At 39.2% G+C, this 23579-nt stretch overlaps 1 protein-coding gene across 2 annotated transcripts in view; it reads right to left on the bottom strand.

The window, feature by feature from the left end:
• The window catches only part of Dpp4 (dipeptidyl-peptidase 4), a 77415-nt gene that overhangs the window by 34486 nt on the left and 19350 nt on the right, over nucleotides 1-23579 (bottom strand). The window contains exons 3-10 of one of the 2 annotated variants that reach the window (XM_005393318.2): nucleotides 19247-19345; nucleotides 18756-18847; nucleotides 17346-17426; nucleotides 10898-10950; nucleotides 10714-10786; nucleotides 9804-9924; nucleotides 6731-6891; nucleotides 5130-5242 (exon numbers count right to left, since the gene is read on the bottom strand). In XM_005393318.2, the coding sequence (XP_005393375.1) occupies nucleotides 5130-5242; nucleotides 6731-6891; nucleotides 9804-9924; nucleotides 10714-10786; nucleotides 10898-10950; nucleotides 17346-17426; nucleotides 18756-18847; nucleotides 19247-19345 (793 nt within the window). The remainder of the gene's footprint in view (nucleotides 1-5129; nucleotides 5243-6730; nucleotides 6892-9803; nucleotides 9925-10713; nucleotides 10787-10897; nucleotides 10951-17345; nucleotides 17427-18755; nucleotides 18848-19246; nucleotides 19346-23579) is intronic. The other variant, XM_005393319.2, reaches the window with a different exon arrangement.

Below are 23579 nucleotides of genomic sequence, written 5' to 3'. Positions count from 1 at the left end.
GTCTTTGTGTCCAAAATGCCTGCCATGCCCTAAGTTCCTCAGGTCATCACTGAACTGCTCCCTTTCTCATGAAGTCTTTTCTTGGAAATTCCCTGCTACTAAATCGCTATCACCTGCTTTCAGGGGCTTATCACAAACTGTCAGGTTGTGGCTTCTGAGAATGTGCTGCATGTCCTGCTGGGTAAGAAAGGCTCCTCCTCTAATTCTTTAGCATTTGCCCGTAGGAAGCCAAACAAGAAGAGCAAAGGCAAATAATAAAGGACACATAATAAGTCAGAGAATGGAAGAATGAAAAGACGACAGCAAAAGAAGCTTTTCAAAATAAATTTTTTGGATGAGGACTGGGGGAACTTTTTTTCAGTTAAGGGCCAGATAGTAAATATTTTAATCCTTGTGGTCTGTGAGTTCTCAGTCAGAGCCACTTAACTCTGCCTTTGCAGCACAGAAGCACCAGACAGTACTTAAACAAATGGCAGTGGCTATGCTCCGATGAAAACCTGAAATTTAAATATATAATTTTCACATTACGAAGCATTTTCTTTTGACTTTTCTTCCTACCCACTAAAAAATGTAAAGCCACTCTTACAATATGGGAAGCAGGATGGATTTAGTCCATGGGCCTTGGTGGACATACCTTGGTTCTGCAGGAGACTTTCTTATTTTTTTACATCAAACATCCTTTGGGCAATATGATGAGAATTATGTGACTCTGTCCAGGGTGGGCATGAGAAGCCTCTCTCTTCACATGCTTAAAATTCTGGAGTGTTCCATAGGTATAGGTTAGGAAACTGGGACCCAGAAATACCCCCGCCCCTCTTTTTTAAAGAGCTCTGGTGGTAGAATGGGGAGGGAAGGGGGCAAAATAATTTTTTCATGCTCAGTGCTGAAGTTAAGTAGCTTTATCTGTTAAAACCATAAATTACTCAGGTTCAGAAGTCAGCACTGTGAAGCAACTTTTCCCCACTTGAAAACATTCAGTAATGGAATGTAGGAAGTCAGCCAGGAAACTCACGTGTGTCTGTCCCTTCCCTGTCCATTTCTAGGTAAAGTTCAGTGAACCTGGATCATCTACTACCTTTGTCACTTCCATGGCCCGAAGTGTACTCTGCACCCTGGTGCTCAGCAAAGGCAGGTCACTGGCTGAGCAGAAAGTACTTTTAAAATTTTTTTCAATAAACATACTTCCCTTCCACTGCAGCCCTGAGATCGTGCCAGGCTGAGATGTCAGTGTCATGAAAGAGATATAAACAAATAGCTCAACTGAACTTTTTAGTGAAAAGTTAAATTAGTACCATCCAACAAGCAGGCTTATCAAGTTTGTTTGCATACCACCTGCTGATTTTATTCTGCAGAGAGAGGGGCAAATGCTCAGTAGACTTGTTCTTTGTAATGGGTGGTAGAAAGGAGCCACATGTACAGGTGGGTCTTCCGGTGAATCTAGCCTGTTCAATCCTGTGTTGGTCAGGACGACTCAACAAGCTTTTCTAACTTCTGGATCTGTAAAGTCCAAGGGGAATATGGCTGATTTCAATATGAATTCAACAGAGTGATTTCTGGACATAATCATGAGAGTGCGTAGCCATGTGCTGTCTGCTCTGTGCCAGGAACTGCTCTGAGAGCTTGACAATGAGCTCATGACCACCCGGGGAAGTAGGTACTCTTGTTTTGTTTTGCAGATGAGGAAACAGAAGTGCAGAGAGGTCGGGTAACTTGCCCGGGATCACTCATCTAGAAAGTTGTAGCCAGGGTTCAAATCCAGCAGTTGGTTTCACAACTCCTGTTCATCCTCATGCCCACCGAAGAACCCTGCCTGTTTCTTTGGGAACATTAGTAGTTAGCTTTACCTTCCTGCTTCTTTTAAGCGTAGTATTTCTCACTATTTCTCACTCGGTGAAATCTACTTATTCCTAGACAGTTGTGTGTAATCTAAATCTTATAAACAAATCACATTTGAATGCATTAAGAGACTTAATTTTGAACATCATACCTAAGGGAATCTATTTATGAAATGATGGACTGTCCTAGCACAATATCTTGCAAAGTCTAGGCAGTTAATAAAGTTTTTGGGGGTGAAGGCAGTGCCCCTAATTTGGGTAAATGTTTCGTATGTTAATGATATTTAAAACAAGACATACATAACTAACTGGAAAGAATATTGGAGGAAAAAATGCTACTAAGAACAACTGCAGACTGCGGATTGATTAATTTAGTGAATCACAGAAGAAGCAGGCGTACTGCCAGTGCCGGCCTTGGGCTCCATGCCACCCTCTGATAAGGATGCCAGCCCTCCTGGGTTGCTGACAGATCAATGAGAAGCGAAATGGGTGGGGCAAGATAGAGCAGATCTGAGGATGCAGCGTTGGTAGCAAGCCCTGACCTGCCTCTTTTCTTGCAGATGTGGCTAGTTTCCAAGGAATGTCTGTCTGGTTTACTTATCTCTTCTGTGATGATCTCAGCCTTTGATGACCCTGATTTATAGACCAAAGGCCATTCACTATTTAGAGGAGATAGAACAAGTCTTTATCTAACATGTCCCTTAGAAGCAGAGAGAACGGGGTGGGGTATGTCATGAGTACGGTGGAATGGACCCCAGAGCAATTCAGCAGATGTTGTGTGAGGTCCCCTCAGTGAACAGCCCTCTCCCATCCTCTATTTCCAGGGCACAGCATTTGCAGTTGAACAGGAGGAAGAGGAAAAGAAGATTGCTATGCAAGGTCACTGTGAAGCCTATCCATAGAGTTAGCTTTGTGAATTCCTGTTCCTTACACAGAAAGGCCCCTGGAAAATCCATCTTATCCATCAATTTATCTATTAATTTATCCTATAGATATTGATTGGGCACTTGGAGACTGTCCTGTAAAAGTGACCCTTACCCTGTAGAACTTGTAGAACATGAAGCCACTGCTGTAAATAAAACACTAAGAGTTATATGGTTTAACTTTATGTGCTGTTTTCTCTCAAATATTTTGGGCTTTCAGATTCCCATTATAAGTAGCTAATACACACGAGCAGCTGGACTAATCTAATCAACTTTAATGTTAAGGCAGCCAAGCAGTAGCCAGGCTACTTCTATGCATTTCCACCTATTTCTGCTAATTTGTAAGAAATCGCAAACCAGGCATGTCTTCCTGTAGGACCTCACCTTCTTCTGGAAGCAAGAGAAACATGGCCTCCTAGGGACATGAGCCAAGGAAGGGACAGAGGTGCAGGCCCTTGCAAGGCGAATCAGCCTGGAAATCAGTGAATTATGGGGTAACGCAGCAGCAGCTCCCTGAGTGGAAGAACTTGTCAGAATTTCATTTGTCCTGCTGTAGCTTTGAAAGCTGAAACACTGTCCTCAGAGAAAAACTAGGGCCTAATTTTAGAAAAACTGCAACCTCCCCAGTTCAAATTCACTGTACAATACTTTGCTGTAGCATTGCTCAAAGTGATTCTTTACGTTCACATAAAATATCCAGCCAATGAAGAAACCCCTAAGTTTAGTTTAAAAAACTAAAAAGTACACAGAATCAATGACTAATTCACAGAGGGCAAAAAATAAGCCTTTAGAACCGGTTAAGCTTCCTGAGCTCAGCACTTCACAGCTGTGCCTTGGAAAGAGATTTCCAAGTAGCAATGACTCACTGTCTTTGTCTGTAAAATGACTGTGAACATGACACCACGGGGTGCTTGTGGGGAAGAAATGAGACAGCCAGGGCTGAGCATATAGCTTGATCTCAGCTCTCAGAATGAGCTCAACGTATTCTAACTTGATTATTCAATTATTGTGTCCCAGTAGGCGCAGGCCTCTGTCCTATACCCCTTCCCACACTAGCATGTGATGCGAGCGGTTCATTTTACTTTGCAGAGCTTTAGCTCTCTCAGCTGTGTGTTACAGTGGAGTTCTAGCTGTGTCCTGGGATGTCTCCACGTTCTGTCTCATGTCTCAGGGCTCCCGGAGAAGGAGGAGGACTAGGGCTAGGCTTGCCCAACGCGAGCAGCAATCTTCCATTTATTTTCTCTTATTGCACTGCTGCATTGCATCTCACTTCAACAAAGCTCCCAGGTCCTTCAAAATAGTTTACAAACTATTAGTCTGAAGTTCTTTCCAGATGGAATATTTTTCTGAGCAGGCACTCAGAGCTCATCCTCCCTATGGATAAATATTGGTTGTAAACCAAGAGACCACAGCAAGCACTGCCAGGTTTTTCCTGGGTAGCTGCTCACGTTCTCACACACTCTGCTCCCCTTCAGCACCCTTCTTCCCTGGCCCTGCTGGAATCCCATTGGCACAATCAGTATGCTCTTTAGGAAGCTGTCTTCGAGCCCAGGCATCATGGAAACCTCATCTCCCCTCCCTGGAATGCTTCTAACCTGTTGTTTATACCTCTGTCACTTTACTCTTAATGTCATTTATCTCATTATTTTATATCATCTCACTGATCATATGAAGTGCTGGAAAGTGCTGGAAAGATACAGCCTAAAGGCGCTTAATGACAGTATTTCAAACCTCCAAGAGTATGTAAGCAAGTCACATTTTGGGACACAAGATGATGATGGGTTTTCTAAATTGAATTCACAGCTTCTCTCAATGTCTCTAGGTCTCATCCTGGCCTAGAATGCCCCGTGTGATCCTTCTTCCTACCACCCTTCTCTTCTCCACTCAGGAGGCTCCAGTTACTCTGGCTTCCTGTAGTTCTCCTAAAGCCCCCAGCACATTCCCTCTGCTCAGACAGCACCTGCAGGCATCTCTGTGATAGAGCCCTCACCTTCCTCAAACATCACGACTCACAGTTATCCGAATGCAAAGGCCTTCCCTGACTATCTCCACCAACCCCAGCACCTTTGGCCTCCTTTGCTTTCCTTTACAACATTGATCACACTCAGCACTTTCTATTGCTATAAAGCTGGCTGTGGGTTGTCACCACACCTGCGATGCCGGCCATTCTGACCAGCCTACATGCCCACCGCTAGAACTGTGCTCACCCTGAAGTCACGAAGGAGGGGCTCAACAAAGAGTCACTGAAAGAAAGAACAAATGCCAGTCTGAGTGATACAGTGGAGTACTGAGATGATTCTGTCATGTATGCCTGAAACTTTCTCCCTGGGGTCTCCCTGTCCAGACCCTAAGTCTTACCCCGAAGTCTTACCCTGTTATCACAGAAGCAGGAGCAGCAATTTGGATGGAAGTTGCATTGGGGACTGAGCTGAGAGTGTCTGTATTTACAACAAAGAATTTTACAGTTGGATTCACAGCTCCCGCCTAGGAAAAAATAATACAAAGTTGGTATTGACAAAAAACTATAACATCAGTACGTAACTAAAAAGTGTACAAAAATGTCCACATTATGGCCATAAAAATATTACAATCAAACTGTCTCAAACCATTCAATATAAATAAAATAAACACCAGGGAGAGTCAGGAAATGCAACCTTTTCATGTTCAAGCAGAGGTATAATATGTATGTGTGTGTGTGTGTGTGTGTGTGTGTGTATGTGTAAAACTTGAAGACCCAAAGTGCTCCTTATTTGAATAAAAAAAATTCACATGTTCACAATTTACGTACTTTGTACAAATGAGGATAAATCTCCAAAAATCAAAATCAATTCTGTCATTTGCAAATACTGCCTGGCTCCAAGGGATAAAATGTCTTTGGTGCCTGTCACTGTGGCGAACCTCTGCGTTCTGCCAAAGACATCGTCCACCAGCAAGATTAGTACCTGAGCCAAGAGCCAGGAATGCTAATTGGGCAATTTTCACTTTCCCCCATTCTCAGGGTCACCATGCTGGAGCTTTAAAGTGAATATTATGACAGAAGCCTAAAGCCTTTTAAAATATTCACATCGGTCTTCTATTGACAGATTAGTTAGAAATAATATGATATATTTAGTGAGAACATTTTATGGTTTTTTTTTTTTTGCCAGTTTTGCTCATCAAAAAATAACATTCCGCTAAAAACACATCTCCATATTTAGTCGCAGATCTTTTTTCCTTTTAACTTCCTCTCCTTTCCGAAAATGGCAGCTTTTCATAAAGCAAATTAAGTGAGTTGGTAAAAATAAAAATTCCCTTTTTTTCAAATTGCTTATAGCAAAACTACTTCATTAGATTTTCCTATAGATAACACTGGGGCCATTTGTACAGAACTAGGGAAGAATTCCTGGCTTTCTTCTGAATACCCTCCTGCCTGGCTTACGCTGTTTAACAGAGCTCCTCAATTATAATAAACACACATCCTGGATGGCAGAGAACAGTCTTGAAAACCAAGATGTGACACTATTATTACAAATATAGGATGTGCAAAGTTTACACTAGTGCCAAATCTATAATAGAATCACTAAAACTAGTCATGTACCGTATCCTGTTAATTAGTAATACAATCTGATATACAACCAAGCTTTTCAACTTCATCTCGGGCACATTCCAACTTCCACAAATGAGATGAGCTTCTGATTCAATTACTTCATTCAAACATTTTCATCCCCCTACCTCTTTCAAACGCATTTTCACCATCTTTTTCTGCTTGTCATTTCTCAAAGTTTTTGGAGAAATTACAAAACCTTAAATCACACTCTTTCCTGGGATAATAAAAATACTTTAAAATTGCCAGATGCTGTTGACTTCAGCAAGAGTAATCACAGCAAGCTGTTGAAGAGAGGCTGACAATATTTTCATTAGCAGGAAGGGATTAAATGCAACCATTCTCTTCCCATCAAATCACAGAACCACTATACAAGAAGGAGCGCAGACCTTTGGATACGGAATCCGTACAGTCTTTGGGTACTGCAATGACTCATCAGAGTAGAATGAGTATTCAATAAGTGGGACTTCTGTGTCGTTAAATTGGGCATATGCTAAAAAAGTGCTGTTTGGAGACCACCACAGAGCAGAGTAGGCACTGAAGACTTCCTCTGAAAAAAAGACATAAATTGTTCTGTTACAAGAAGTAGCTGATAAATTGGCTTTGGCATTCAAAATATTGTTCTCATTAGCTTTAGTAATTACACTAGAGTTCAACTAATGAACCACTTTGCATTTGCTGGGTTTCCAAAATCAGGGTAATACAAATGAATAAAAATAAAATCTTCAAGGATATATCCGGATTGTAAAAATAAGTAACCCATTGGACCATTTTAGAATATTTTAGCATGCAATATTTAATATAAGCACTACATTTTTTCTTTATCTTATAATCCTCTAAATTTATGCCTCAAAACATACTAAAAGTAAATTTCACACAGGAGGCTGATTTTCCTTCCTAATTTTCAAACAGTCAACACGCCAGCATACTCTCCCCAACTGGCCTCAGTTCGTACTGAGCCCGTGGGGTACTGGTGGGTGGTGTGTAGCTCCAGGCTATCAAACCAATATGGTGCCCAGAGTTTACTACTCTTAGCACAAACATGGTGTGGGAAGGATGGATTTAGAATGGCAAGAGCTCCATGAGACCCCTACTGAGAAACATCTCTGTTGCACAGTCTAGAAATTGAAAACTCACTGGGTTTAACACCCTTCCCTGGTGTATATGCAGATAGGTCAGAAAATAAATTCAAAGAGAGAGGCAAAGGAAAAGTCTTGCTTTACAGTACATCTTTGGGCTCACTCTTTATTTATTTTATTGTCTTTTTGAGACAGGGTCTGTCTACGCAGTTCAGACTGGCCTTGAGCTCACTTTGTAGCCCAGGCTGGTCTCGAACTTGCAATGATCCTCCTGCCTCAGCCTCCCAAGTGCTGGGATTACAGGTGTGCACCACCACGCCCAGCTTGGGTTCATTCTTAATACCTGACTCAGGCAGTTCCTCACTATAGTTATCATGGGGACTTCATGGGACATTCAGTCTCTAGCTCTTAAATGGCTCCAATTTCTTTTATCAACTTGGAAGGGAGATTCATGTGGACTAGGTGAAAATTCTTCTCATGCGATGATGTGGGCATTAACATAAAAGTAAAAGCATAGAAAATAAAACTTAGAGTTAGGAAATTATGTATCCCAGTCAATTTCCTGATGTGTAGGACCTCTTCATATGATGCTTAGAATGCATTTTTCAATAATAACAATAGCTGCAATAGTGGTAAAAATAATATCAAGAATAAAATACAGTGACTACTTTGATGATCAGCTGACCTCTCATAAATGTGACCTATGTATTAGGCACTGATAATAAATGACTCTTACTGTGTCAGTTAATCCGTACAGTAGCCCATTGTACAGAGGAGCAAAGTGAAGATTCCTAAACAGGATAAGAAATTTGCCTAGGGTCTCATAGCTTTCACTCGTGTACCTAATGGACTGGCCTTACCTGCCTCTATTCAGTATTTCTACTGACATAAAACCTGTTCCACATTAAGGAAGCCTCCTCCCACTTGACAGCTTCATACTTATATCAACTTACATGTATATAGTCATTAAAAATTTATAAAACACATATTTTCTTGACAAAAGTCCCTAGGTGAGTCTATTCGCCAATAGACTGCCAATTTTACAAAGAAGAAAACAGATTTCAAGAGACTGAGTGGCTTGCCTGAGATGCACTAGAACCCAAGAATCTTATAAGACTCCAAGTCAAAGGATTCCAGTAAGAACTTCTTCATATACTATACTGAGTTGCCATCTCATTCCCTGTAGCTTTCACCCACTGATTCTAGTCTATACCAGTTTCAGTGAAATCAGTTCAATACAATTAAAGCCAGGTTCTGGTCTGTAAAATTACTCATAAATAAGATAGCCACTGATGTTCTATGTTTTCTGTTAGTGTTGATTTGAAAAGAGAACTATATTTTTTCATTTTGATGATGCAATAATTTTGTACTAGAAGCTGAAGCCCTTTGTTTAGAGAAAGGCCCATACTGGAGCCATGAAGCTATCTTTCTACATGTAATGACTTGGTCATGAGCTTGCAGGTGTGACTCTGCCAGCTATTTTCTACCTTAGGAATCATGGCTGTGTTGTGTTCTTTTCTAGAGACACCCCGCTGTGCCTGAGGGAGGGCCACACTCTTCTCCACTTGATGCTGAAGACCCTAAAAGAGCCTCTGTGTCCAACTCCGTGACTAGTGTAGGTAAATTTTTTTACAAGTTTTAATGAAATGTTTATTTCTGGGAAATGGAAATTTATCTTTCTCATAACACTGTTTGTAATTTTTGTAATATTATGCACTAACCAAAATTGACTGGAACTGGGTCAGAATCAAACTAAGTCATGAAACAAGACTTTGTAGTCTATGAAGAATAAACAATAGGATGAAATAAAGATGAGTCTTTCTAATAAATATGAAGCAGCTCATTTTTCCCTGAGTCTTTCTAATTATTATTTTCTTCTTTAAAAACTAGAAATCCGAATTTGTTCAAGTTCAGGTGAACTCAAATCCTCTGTAAAGCAGGCATTTTCTTCTTCTCCTCTACTCTCCCAGCTCCAGACAATATTTTATCATCATTTTTAAGGTTATGGGAGTATTTAGCTTTCCTTAAAAACTTCTGGGTTAGGTAGATCTAGTTAGAAAAGCAGCTGAGGTTGATCTGGAGGCTTTTGTGCCCTTGTAAAGCCAGCAAAGCTACCTATACAGAAGGGCCTTTCGTGGTAGTAAACCAAAGACACATGGAGTATTGCTGAGACAATGAGGGTAGAAGCAGCACTCACCACTCCTAGGAAATTCTTAGTGTGTGATATACCTGGTGTTGTAAGTTCCAAAAGAGATTTGAAGACATTAAAAAAAAATACAACATAGTTTAAAATTGCCATTGAATTTCTCCATTTTTGAAGAAATGTTAAGTATTTTAAATAGTTTATAGATTTTCTGATTGGAAAAGGTTATAGAGTTTCTACCTTCATAAACCCAGTCAGTTATTCCATTAAATATTACATTTTCCTCCCCAGTCCATGTGATCCTGTGACTTGGTAAGTGTGGTTCAATTTTAATATAAATATCATTCTTCCAAACATATGCCTAAAAAATAAAAAACATCAGTATTAATTAATAATGTTATAATGCATTTTATTCTGAAATTCTTAAAGCCCTTATCTGTTCAAGTGTAATGACTACCATAGTTAAAGGGTAAACTTGTCCACAAGTTTACCCTTTAGGAGTAAGGAGTCATTTATTCCCTCTACTTTTAAGTTACAAGTACACAGGCTACAATTCCCAAATAATTTTAATAACATTCTTAATGCATTGAGCATAAGAAATTTACAACTCTTATCATTTGGATGCTAAAGTGTATGCAAAGACCTAGACAGCTGATCACTTCTACAGGATGATATATGCATGTGCATTTCTTTCTTAAGAGGGAGAGGAGAGGGAGTGCAGCTGCATTTTTGGAAGGAGACGCTCAAGTGCAGATAAACATTCCATCTTTGTACTGAAATTCTTCTGGGCCTCTGAAATTCTGCCAGTACCATACAACATGAAGATATATCTACAGTGACTCAGTAGGTCTCTAAACTAGCAGAAAGCAGGTGTGTCTCAAAAAATATGTAAGTACAACAGACAACTAGAACTTAAAAGTATAACCAGCATTTCCCAATGAATAACCAATTCCCTACTAGAAGTCTGGAAACTTTCAGGAATTGTATCTGTTGTGCTAGGCTAGTGAGATACTGTCTGGGGCAGTAACGCTGTACTTTCTAATGAATTAATTGGCTTCCTACGATGCCTGCTTTGTGTCAGGGTTAGTATGGTCTGCATAAGCGAGATTTAAGCCAATATTTTTTATGACTACAGGCGCGATTTACTAACCAATTTATGACCTTCAGATGACCATGTGATCCATTGTGTATTGTTTGGAATTCTCTCTTCTGTTATCAGCTGCCTGGAAAAAGATAAAAGAAATCATTACCCAAAAGAATAACTCACAGTGATGTTTCCTTTGAAAAAAATTACACCCTAAAAGCCTAATAGATTTTATGAGGAAAGCACTGACCTTTTACTTAAGTCATAAATATCATATGAAGCTGTGTAGGAATGCCTCCATTGCTACAAAAGAAAACAGACATTTCAGGCTTCTGTGATTCGTGATAGTTTTGTCACTTGCTATATGACCACAAAATGCCAGGTATGGTAATATATTACTCGATAACACTCAAATTTCATCATACATTTCCTCTGTACTCAAAATACTCTCGACTTAGACTACTAGAATTTGGGCATTTGAAAATATTCTGAAGACCACCTCGTACAAACACCTCCGGACTTCATCTATAATCTTGCTCTGGTGTCACCTCCTTCAAAGGGGTTTCCTAGAATCACAGAGGACCAAGGTGCCATTTTTTGTATATAGTGTTACTCTTAACATTTGGAATAGCATGTTAAGATTTCCTGTTTAGGAAAATGCAAATTTTCACCTTTTACCTATCTTACTTGCAATATATTTTAAAATGTATGATTCTATTGTTGGTACTATGTGGAGAAGTGTTTACTTTGAACACTGAAAATGAAAACGTCAAATGTCAGATTATTTGAAAGCTACTCAGTATTATATATTACAGTTAAAATACATATATCACTAATTTTTTAAACAACCATCTCAAGAGGCTGAAAATGAATGTCAAGTTACTAAATCCAAAGCAAGCAGAAGAAATCAAACAGTAAAGTTAAACGCAGTAATCAAAAGAAAGCAAACAATAGAGAAAAATCAATGAAAGCAAAACTTAGTTCTATAAGGAGACTAGTATAATGGCTAATATAGTAATAGATGACAGCAAAGAAATTCAAATGACCAATATGAGAAATGAAAAGTGGAACATCACAATAGAATTTATAAACACTAAAGAATACAAGAGACTATCTGAACACTTTTGCCAGTAAATTATAAAAAGTCAAAAAAAGGAAAAATTCCTTGAAAAATAATTTATAAGTGAGACAAGAACATCTGAATAGTCTTATATTCAATCAACATATTGAATCCATAAAAGCCTTTACATAAAAAAGCCATGTCCAAGTAACTTAATCAGCAAACTCCTTGTTATTTTTCTAAGTAGGTTGAAAACTTATGTCCACACATAAACCTACACACCAATGTTTATAGCACCTTTAATTATAACAGCACAAACTAGGAAGCAACCAAGCAGCTCTTAAATAGTGAATGAACAGATAAACAGACTGCAGTACATCTGTACAACAAATTATTATTCAGTGACATAAGAGTTGCTAAGGCACAAAAAGACATGGAGGAACCTCAAATATATTTTTCTAAGTGAAACAGAACAATATGAAAGGTTACATATTGTATTAACCACTGACTTTCTGGAAAAGGAAAACTATGAAGACAGTTAAAAGATGCCCTATGCTCCACCTATTCGTCCCTCCCTTTCCCCAGTCAAAAGAAAGCCAGTGGTTAGCACAGTGGAACTACTTCATATGATACTGTAGCAGTGAGTGCACGTTGTATATTTGGGAAAATCAGCAGTCTACCCTAATATAAACTATGGACTTCAGTTAATAGCAATGTGTCAATCGATACTGATGGGCTCATCAGCTGTAATAAACATATCAAACATAATGCAGGATATTAATAGGGAAAAGGTAGGAAGGAGGAGATGACAAAACACACAGAAAAAGTTTGCTCATGTTCAGTAAACCTAAAACTGATCTAAAAATATGAAGCCTATTAATTATTTTTAAAAACTGAATTAGCTCTATGGCTTGAAAGTCCTCTTTCATGTCTTTAGGTATGCACTAAGGCTGCTGAAATATACTGAACCATTCAAAATGTTTACCTCCCATGGTCATTTTGATTTTGGGGAAGAGCTAAAGGTCCCATGGAAGCAGATCTGATGAGTAAGGTGGATGAGGCCACATCATATTTTTATGAAGTCTGTCTTTGAGTTGAATGGCTTTTGGCCACATTCATTGTATTTTTTATCATATCTTATAAAGATACTCTCTAAGGAGGATTTCTCAGAACTGCTTCAGAACCTGGCAAGAATGATTGTGTTCAAAGCAAGAAACAAGTATTTAGAAGGAGATTAATGGCAGTATGTCTTTTACTGCAACACATTGTTTTTAAAATTAAACATTCACCATGTATTTTGATCACATAATAGACACTAGGGGTCCAAGCAGAAAAGGAGGCAGGAGGGTTGAAGATTAAAAAATGTGTATATGATCATATTTTTGTATTTTTGTCTATATGTGAATGATATAAAAATTAAAGATTTTTTTTTTTTTTTTTTTTGGTTTTTCTCCGGTACCGGGAACCGAACTCACGACCTTGCGCTTGCCAGGCAGGCATTTTTGCCGCTGAGCTAAATCCCCAGCCCCCAAATTAAAGATATTTTTAAAAGAAATTCCTTGTCTATATGCCCATGTTCCTTACCAAACTCTTACAGGAAAGAAATTGTGTCTTAGTCATCATTACATACTTGGAATCTAGTACAAGTCACAGAGAAGGTATTCAAGAAATAAAACAAACCTACAATAAAATCCAAATTGTAACAAGGAGATAGACGAAACAGGCAGCTCAAGGACACTCCGCTATGTGGTCCCAGAGCTGAGACACACAGTCAAGTTTTCTAACCCTAACTACTTATTTCTAACCTTCCTGCACTCTCATGTCAACAAATATTTATTAAGTTCCCATTTCTTGTAAGTCATACATTCCTTTCCTGAATCTTGGATTATTGTGACACACCCCATTCTTGTTTCTGGGCAACCTCCAACATAATATTTGGGAGAGCCAAAAGGTGTGGTAGAAGCTAAAAATATTAAGAAGGGCTGAAATCATTTCAGGATGACACAACCATAATGAGTTGTGAAAGAAAACCCAAGATGTTTGGAGTGATTGCTTTATCTTTTGCAACAGACTCGTCCATCTTTTCAGTTTATAAACAGTGGCAGTAACCATTTATCATGTGTTACTCTCTAGTGCTCCTAGTTGAACGAGGATGTGAGCAAGTAAACTACAATAAAGGAACCACACTAAGATTTGGTGGTGGGTCAGGAGAGGCAGGCATCTTAAATTAGGCCTTGGGGAGAGAGAGGGGTTGATGGAAAGGAGATTCTTGGGCCGAATTTCATAGTAGAAGGCTGCTACACAAAGAATGGGTAAAAGTGCAGTGTAACAGAGAGAAGTAGAAATGCAAAGTTAAGCAAGATCATGTTTAAGAGCAAAAGCTTTGGAATAGTCTAACCTGGGTTCATGTCTCCACTGTGTAATATCAGGCAAGCTTCCCTTTAAGCTTTGATATTTTTTTCAGGAAAATGGAGATAATGACACTAACAATCTGAGGTGCCTGAGAATGTATGCAAAGTGCCTAGCTAGGTTCTGGAACATCAACATGTGATGGATGATACAGCTGTTACTATCTCCAAACTATTAAAGAATGAGAATACCCAAATTTATGCAGCACAGTTCCAATAGCTAAATCTTGGAACCAGCCTATGTGTTCATCAATGGATAAATGGAAAAAGAAAATGAGGTATTCATACATAATAGAGTACTATTCGCCATACAGAAGAGTAAACCTGAGTCATTTGTAGGGAAATGGATGCACCTTGAGGCCATAACATTAAGTGAAATAAATCAGACACACAAACTTAAATATTGCATGGCTTCTTATATGAGAAATTCAAAATATACTTAAGAAAAAGATAAAAGACAGATAGTAGGAAATAGGGAGATACATCTTTGCAAATGGGAAGGTGACCCAGAGATGCAGGGAGAGAGGAAGGAGGAGAGGATAAAACCAGGAGAAGGAGATGAAAAAAGAATTAAAATGTGTCATGTACATGTACCAAGTTCCTGTGAGGAATGTAATCATTATGTACTGTAAACATGTAGTAATAAAAATAAAAATTGGAAAAAAGAAAATTTTTTAAAAACTGAGCAGAGATGTAGGAGAGTATCCATAGCAGACTGTATGATACCTGCTTGTGTACTTACTCATTCATTCGTTCATTCATTTCATTCATTTATGTACTAGTAGTTACAACTTAGCGGTAATAACTGATTATTCCAGATGCACTAACTCTGAGAGAAGATAAATGAGGTTTGATCTCAATGCCAATGGACAGTGAGTTCCAAGGCAGCCTTTTCTTTCTTCTGATATTCTTCTTTTTGAGAGTTGGTTAGTCGAGGCATTCATCCTGTCCACCAAATTTTATTGGACACTTTTAAAAATGAAAAAGAAGAGATAGTTCTTCACTTCCAGTAATGTATAATTTAATGCTTTGTTGTGAGACACGTGTCCATCTAATAAGCATTTGTTGTGTCCAGCCATGCGGTCCAGTCTTAGGTTCTGCCGCAGTGATTAAGACTGATTAAGCACTAAGCATGGCAGGCAATAAACAAAGAAATAAATAACAGAATTCGTAAAATGTTATGAAGAAACTGAAGTAGGACACTGTGATAGAGAGAGATTTGTGGGATGTGAGTGGACCATGGTAGTGGACCAAGGTCTCCAAGACAGCCTGGAGCTGACCTTATAGAGAGGGAAAAGCAGGTACGCATGGGAAGAAGGTCCCAGGAAGAAGCGGCAACATGTGCTGTGGCCCTTGGATGAGAATGAGAATGATGAAGAGCCGTGAACTTAAAGGTTCTCTGATCAGATCACTGACTCACATGGGAGCTCTTGAATCCACCCTGTTCTAAGGACTTTGCATAGCTCTACTGACAAGGTTACTTGGGGGTTGGGTCACCAACATTAGTGCTTTTTCAAGCCTTCCCAAGAGAGCCTAAGGTGCAAGAAGGGAAGCGAAGCGCTTGCCAAGCATGAGGAGTGCAGGAGAGGCAGTAGAAGATCAGGGGAGGTAGGTTCAGATGGGCAGGCTCAGGTCCAGGGAGACCAGTCCTACCAGTGCCATGTCTCATGCTAGTGTTTCCTTCTGAATATGATGGGGAAGCACTGGAGGTTCGAGTGGAGTTGTGGCTTAATCTAAGTTAGGTTTTAAAAGGAGCTCTTAAGGTACTGCCTGCAGCGTGGACGGTGGGGGAAGAGCATGGAGTGAAACCAGGAAAAGCAGTTAAGTGCACAGGTAAACACCAAGGACAGGACAAATACAAACCACTCGTGATGGTTCTAAAGCATCAGCAAACTGCACTTGGTGGTGCACATCACACAACGTTTGCTCTACCAGACTAAGTAGCAAATTGAGCTGGTATTATCTTTCTATCTTATTTGCACACGTTAGTCTTTAACGAGAACAACTGTTATTCAGTGGTTTTCAACTCTGGTTGCCCATTAAAATATTCTATAGCATTAAAAACAATTCTGGTGTCAACTGTACCCCAGGGACTTCAATTTATTGATCTAGAAATTGAACCTGGACACTGGAGACTTTTATAAATTCCATAGGTGAATTTATTTCCTGGAATAAGAAGTGCTGAATTGTAGAAATGAACCTATTAAGAATAGATGTGTTAAAGTTGGCACAGGATTCTGATTTGCATATAATTGATGGGTTTAGAAAAAATAAAAAAGTCTTCATATCCAGGAAATGGGGCCCAACACAGGGATCCAGGGTAAATATTATGACTGAAAGTCACCATCCTGAGATGGTAAATGGAGTAGGCAATGCTTTGTTTGGCTTGATTAGAACAATGTTGGTGTGTGAGATAAGGCTACTTAATGTTATTTATCTCAGAAAAGGAAAAATCAGGGGTAGGAATCCCCAGCTTTGTGTTTTGTCTTTAATATAAAGTATCTCACTAGGCTTTCAAACATTTTTGCGTGTCTTAAAGCATCCTGTACTGGACAAATGTACTCAACTCCATGGTAGCCAGAAAGCTGGAATTAAAGTAAGTGGCAAGTGGCATCCATTCCAAATAGGGAGGATACGTGATTGAGTGGATCTGCTTTCCCGGCGGTGTGATCCCCTGATAGGTGAATGCTAGTCAGAGGAGGCTGAGCGATCTTTGCAGGACCTTGTGACTGGAGCTGAAGGTCCCCTAAATGCTATGTGTATATGGCAGAATTTTAAGATTGAGAGGTTATCTAGGGCATCTTACAGAGTCATCCAGAGGACAGGAGGGTTAATTTTTTAAAGCAAATACTTACTGAAGGTCTTACCATACATTGAGACAAAGGAAATGAGTTATGTCACCAGATGTAAAATTCAGATGTGTAAATTTACTTTATGTTTACTGTATATGATAAGTTCCTATTATAACTTTCTTAACTTATATTATTAACATATGCTATATTGTTATTATAATATTAATTACATGGTTTTTAGCATGAGAATAATTTTCCTTTAAAACACCGGTTGGATTTGTCTTTTAAGAATGACTTTTGATGCTAAATTAATGAGTTTTTAGTGGCAATTATGTTACTTAGGTATCAATATTATATACACACATACACTTGAAATCCATTACAAAATAACGTATTCTTACGATTTTTAAAATGTTGCTAAGAAAACATTTCTTTTACCTTTACATAGTTGGACTCTAAAAGAATGAAGAGTCCATCCGGAGATACTGAATAATCACTCACAGAATTCCCAAAGGCTTCCTGTGGATCAAACGGAAGAAAGAAAACATGACCAACTTAACTATCACCATTGAGCACTTACCATGCAGAAGGTACTCTTTCAGATACATGACTTGGGGAGCACCCTATCTAGTCATCACCCACACAAATGACCATGACATGAGTGGGCAGTGACCCATGTTAGAAGCCAGGGAGAGAAGGATTAATTCTAACCAAGGACACATGGCTGCTAGTGTGGGGTTTAGGAGCTGAGAGAGGACTGCTTCAACATGAGAAGCAGCATGAGCAAAATTCCAGCCAAGTGTGGGAAAGAGCATGCATGTCTGGAGGGCGTTTAAGGGTTCCATGTAACTGGAATACAGTATGGGGTGTGCTAACACAGCACAGGTAGGACACCAAGTGAGAAATAACAGCTGGGCCTGAAACATGAGACATGGAGCCGCGACCTACTTTTTGAGTGTGGAAGTGGTACTCCTGTGTCTATTTTTTTACAAAAACATTCTGGCGATATGGTGGCTGAAATGAGAAGGAAGGTCAAGAATCATTGTATCAGCCTGGATTTGGGCAGCAACACAGTGGTCTGGTCTCCAGAACAGAACTAGAGACACGAGATGGAGCACTCACTACTGTGAGATTAAATGAGGCTTTAACCAGGATTATCCAAGGGCAATAGAAAGCTCTGACACACTTGCCATGCAGAGGGGGTATCACAGGGTTTGTGGAGTAGCTCATTAGAGAGGATGACAACAGAGCTGACGATAATTCTGAGGTTTCTAGCTTAAGTGGCTGGGAAAAGAATTAAATGACTTATTTACCAAGATTGGGAACTTGGCAAGAGGAAGAATATGCTTTCAAGGTTGCTAGGACAATGAAGGGAAATAACTGGCTTAGTTTAGGAGAATGAACTTGCATTGCCAACAGGCGACCTATGGCCAGGGTCATCAGGCTACTGGAAATTGAAGTTTTATCTTGAGAGGAGATTAGTGTTAATGCATGTTGAAGAATCAAGGCCAAAAAGAAGAGCACTGATGCTGTGGGAATTCATAAAATTTACACAGAAGAGCAAGCAAAGTAAGGAGAGAAGCCAGCAAGGGAAGACACGGTCCCACAGAGCACTTACATTTAAAAATATGGGCAGAGGAGGAGGAATCATCAGAGGAGACTAAAAAGTAGCCAAGGCAGGGAGCATTTCAAAAAAGGAGAGAAAGATCCACTGTGCCATATGCTGCAGAGAGAGTCCACAGGGTGAGAAATGGTAGGACACATGATTTTTAAGGTAATGAAAAAGTCCCATAATTTCATGCATGAATTAATTATCCCCATAATTTCATGCGTGAATTAATTACATACAAAGGTAGTGTTATCCAAGAAAATGGAGCTGTTTCCATTTTCAGCATTGAATAGCAAGATCTTATTTTCTTGTTTGTAGAGATATTCATGATCTGAAAGAGAGAAAATGACCACATCAGTATTTCAAATATATATCAAATATTTGCCTAAACTAAAAGTCATGCAGTGAAATATAAGATTTCAGTTCACACAAGGAGTAAATAACGATTTCTAGCTTGGAAAAATGATGAATATCGCACTAGCATTTATTCATTCTTCCTTCATTAGTGTCAAGGTTTCAGTTCTCATTTAACTTCTCATATCAAAGAAATCCTTGGGTTTCTTCCTGTTTTCTTTCTCTTTGCATCCCTGAGCAGCAGAAAATACTTTCCACAGTTTTTGAAAAGCAAGGACTATATTTTCTCAGTGCCATAAAACACCACCCCCGCAACTCACCTAACTAGAATGAACGTGGGCATAAGGATCTGCTTCCTCTGAAAAGAATCCTTTACCTGAAATCCACCGCAAGGAGTAGGACTTCAGTCGAAAACTGTTTTTCAAGTAATCAGTTAGGGTGTAAGTTCTGCGGCTGTCAGCTTCAGCATTATCTGCTGGTGAGAAAAAAGAGGTGAGTGTTCAGCAAGATGGGATGACTTAAGTTTTGGATACAGTGAGCAAATCGGTCTGTACAGCATACCCTGCTCATAAAATGTACCAATATACATAAAATGCAAGACAAATTTGGAAAGCTTTCAGGCTAGAAGGGTGCAGTAAAAGCACATCTGACCGTAAAGCACATATGAGTTTCCTTTGTCAAGTCAGTGAGCGCCACTGTGAACATCTAAATCAGCAATTACCAATAGAAGTCTCACATGAGAACATTTCTAGTAGCCATATTTTTAAAAAATTGAAGATAAAACCATTATAATAGCATATTTTATTTAGCCCAATGTATCAAAAACATTATCATTTCAACATGTAATCAATATTTTAACGCTTTTAGTGATGTCTTCCACAATCTTTTTTCATACTAACTTTTTGAAATCTGGTGCGTAGTTTTCACTTACAGAGCATTTCAACTTGGCTTGTCACAGTTTAAGTCGATAGCTATGTGTGGCTGATGACCCCTGTGGAGGCTGGCACCGGGAGAGGTCACCCTCGGCTGGGGCCTGAAGTCCATTTCCAAGCCCTCTTGCCCCTCTGAGACCTTTAACAATTCGTGATCACCACATTTGGGGATCCTGTTTCTATCATCACTTTTCCTTGAACTTGGTCAAAATCTGTGTAGTTCTATTTTCAAAGACCCAACTTCAAAGCCTGAAATCATTTTTGAGACCTCTCTTTTCCCATCACTTTCACCTTATTGGCCCTGTTGATTCTTCCTGGGAAATCTATTTTCCAAACGTCCCTGCCCTCAGCTCTCTCATTCTATCCCTTCCTCTGCACCACTACTGCAACAATTTTTCTAAGTTGCCAGCTTCATCCTGTGACCTTTTCACCAGAAGCTCCCGGTGCTTCTCAGTCACCCACAGGAAGATTCAAGCACTTTAGCCGGCCTCTGACATACCACTCTCTTCCCAGGGCCATGTCCACTGCCTGTGGAAGAGGTGCTATCCTCTCACAGGATCTGTCCACCAAACCCAAGAGATCCTCTCTTGCTTTCCCTCCTTTGTTCCTTCTCCCAAGTCACTTGTCTACAGTGTCTTCAGCTGCTTCCCTGGCTGTCACAACCAGCCACCCTGTGACTCCCACTCGTTCACAAAGACTTACTTCTGTCTCCTCTGACTTTGGCTCTCACACTCTTTGGGTTCTTGCCATTTACTGACAACAATCTTCCACTGCCTAGTGCTCTCCTCAGCAAGGCCATAGATATGTGTGTGTGTACCTGGTATATATGTGTATAGGGTATATATATAGTACTATATATGTATGTATAATATGTACTATAAATATATATATATAATATTTATATTTTTGAGACAAAATCTTACTCTTTAGATTGTTTTATTCTGCTAACTCTCAACATTTAGCACAGCTCAATGCCTCAAGGGGAAAATATAGAAAAAAATTTTCATTGACATAATATTTCACCTCACAGGCATAATCAGATCAATGTGACTTCTTTTCCTAATCCCAGTCTGTCCATTGATGACAAAGAATTTAACATCTTTTTATATATCCCAAACTTTTCTTACATACACACCAACAGCCACCCATACCATTAGCCACCCCTAGCACTGCTCGAAGCACTACTCTCCAGCAGCATGCTCTTTTGATAATTTTTCACAACCTGTGGGAGGTAGTTATCTGATAGGAAATGCTCTTTCAAAAGATATTCTTAAGACTTTACTCCTTCAGAAATTATCTGATAATAGCTTTGCTTCTGCCTTATCAGATAAAATTATTATATTTTCTTTTATTATTTCATGGATTTTGTTTAAACAGGTTTGTTGAACAGGTTAAAGAAGTTTTAACAAGTCTGTTTCTTCAATGCAAGCCCACACATCACCCCTAAAGTTAGTAAGATATTCCTGTTTCTTAGTAGAAATATGGCAAGTGGGTAAAATCAGCTTTTGGACATGCAATCTTTATACTAGAAACAAAGTTCTGTGCTACAGAAAATATAATTACTGGATATAAGAAGTGCAAACCTGGATTTTTTCACTAAATTCCAGCATTTTTCTCATTCATCAAATAGTTCCAAAACAAATGCTGTTTAGTCAATACTACTGAGGGGATATACATTACTATTAAGAACTACAGTATTAGTCTAAAATTAACATAGAACAACTCCCCAGGTTAGTATATATTAAGGAATAAGTGGTTATAGGCATTCACAGCTCTATTTTTATGTGGTGATGTAGTAGTTGTTTACTTGGACCTATACAAAAGACACAGACCAATGTCCACATATATACACACGTATACATGTATGAGCATATAGCAAGGTAGACATATCAATATGCAACATCTACAGATAGTGCTTAATTTTGTAAAAAGGTAATCAGGACTGTCTCATTTAAATGCTGCCTGGCTAGGTTTTTTTCAGGGAAACATCCTACACCTGAAATTGTAAGATAATTGAAGCAAAATTCCCTTGACATCAGCTGGTGTTCAGCGGGCTTCTTGCTCCACTCATGCTGCTTTCCTCACTGAGCCCTTGCTTTTCTTGCCATCTTCTGACTTTGCTGGGCTCATCCTTTCATCAACCCATAGCTTTTCTCCACCCATCATCTCTACCACACTCAGGCTCCCTTGTCCTCATGATGGTCCCCTGAGGATCCATCAGCCGATGTTCCAGTTCTGAAGGTTGATGACACATTCTTGGTATGGCCCAACACATCCCGATAGGGCCACACTACCTTGGCTTGTGTTAGATTCATTCAGTTGCTTTACAATAGCCCTGCAACTTGGCTTCTGTCTATTAGTTACCTAGTCCCAGAGCAGCATGGTTAAATTGGAGCAAGTAGAGCAGCAAATGTTCTCTGTTTTTTGCCTTGCCATTTGATAAGCAGGGCACATTGGAAGACAGTTTGGAAACATCTAGATAAGCGGGTTCTGTGAGACGTGAGTGCCAAGTCCAGGTTTTGACCTTTAGCAAGTTCATAGTTTGCTGCCAAGTTACAACCTATTCTGTCAAGCTCTTATAGGACATGCTCGCTTTTCTTCTTCCTTGTCTCCTTGTTCTGTGACAGGGCACTGCTGCAGCAACAGATGAAGGTCTTTGGCTGCTTGTGTGGTTTTCCTGTTGCGGCCTGGGACATGGCGTTCATTTGACTTTATCAGTTCAAACCACTGTGTTAGCCAAGTAAAGCAGCAATCATATGTTATCCATCAGCTCATGCAGCAACTCTGAGATTCAAACCTTCTTTCATTTAAAATTTGTTAAAAGGTTAGCAACATTATGCTTGACTTCGCTGGCTAGAACATCTATTAGGTTGAACCATATGAAAATACTACTTTTAATCAGTCACAAATAGTAGAATAGGAGCATTTAAAATGGCTCAACTTAGTAAACTTTCATCAAACTGCTATGGCACCTTAATGAATCGATGCTTTAGGATCAAAATCACTTCTGAATAAAGATAATTCCAAAAAGGTAAGAGCCAAGTAGAAAGTAATGTACTTTATGCAGTAGTCTTACTTTGACCAATTATACTGCATGCTTACAGTACATGTTAAATACTTTATGGCCATTTTCAATTTGCTGCTTTCAAATCTGATGTATAATATTTTCACTTCACAAAGATAAACTGTTTTGGTAGCTCACTGGCTAATGAAACACATTTGAAAAGAAATGTGCTCTTTACAACTCATAAATACATAAAATTGTTAAAAACAGGCAAAAAAAGTCTCTGGTTATGGAGTTCCTGTGCTCCACATGGTAATCAGTTAGCACTGCACATTGATCTTTCGTGGGTATAAAGAAATAAAATGGATGTCATTTCAGAATTTGCTGTACCAGCCTTGATATAGGGGTGAATGAAGAAAAATCAATAAGGCAACAGAAGAAATTGATTGAAAGGCTTCCAAGATTCTGTAGCTGGGCTATCTAATATCCAATATGTGCAGTCTACCCCATTCTCCATTGATTTAAAAACTACCTTAAGAGTTTGGGTAGCTGGTGAATTTGAAATCTGAGAAATTACTGAACCTTTGATATGGTTTCAATGATGATATATTCTCCAAAATTCATGTTGAAACTTAATCCCCATTACGGTGGCTCTGAGAGATGCAGCCTTTTGGGGAAGTTATTGGGTCATGAGAGCTCCATCTCCATGAATGAGCTGTACCTTTTAGAAGGTCTGGGGGAACTACCTTAGTTCATTTGCCCTTCTATTTTCT

Source organism: Chinchilla lanigera, unplaced genomic scaffold (genome assembly GCF_000276665.1).
Source record: "Chinchilla lanigera isolate Chin_1 unplaced genomic scaffold, ChiLan1.0 scaffold00048, whole genome shotgun sequence".
Classification (NCBI taxonomy): Eukaryota; Metazoa; Chordata; class Mammalia; order Rodentia; family Chinchillidae; genus Chinchilla; species Chinchilla lanigera.
Note: the sequence above shows the minus strand (reverse complement) of the source record. Positions and strands in the feature narration are given on the sequence as shown.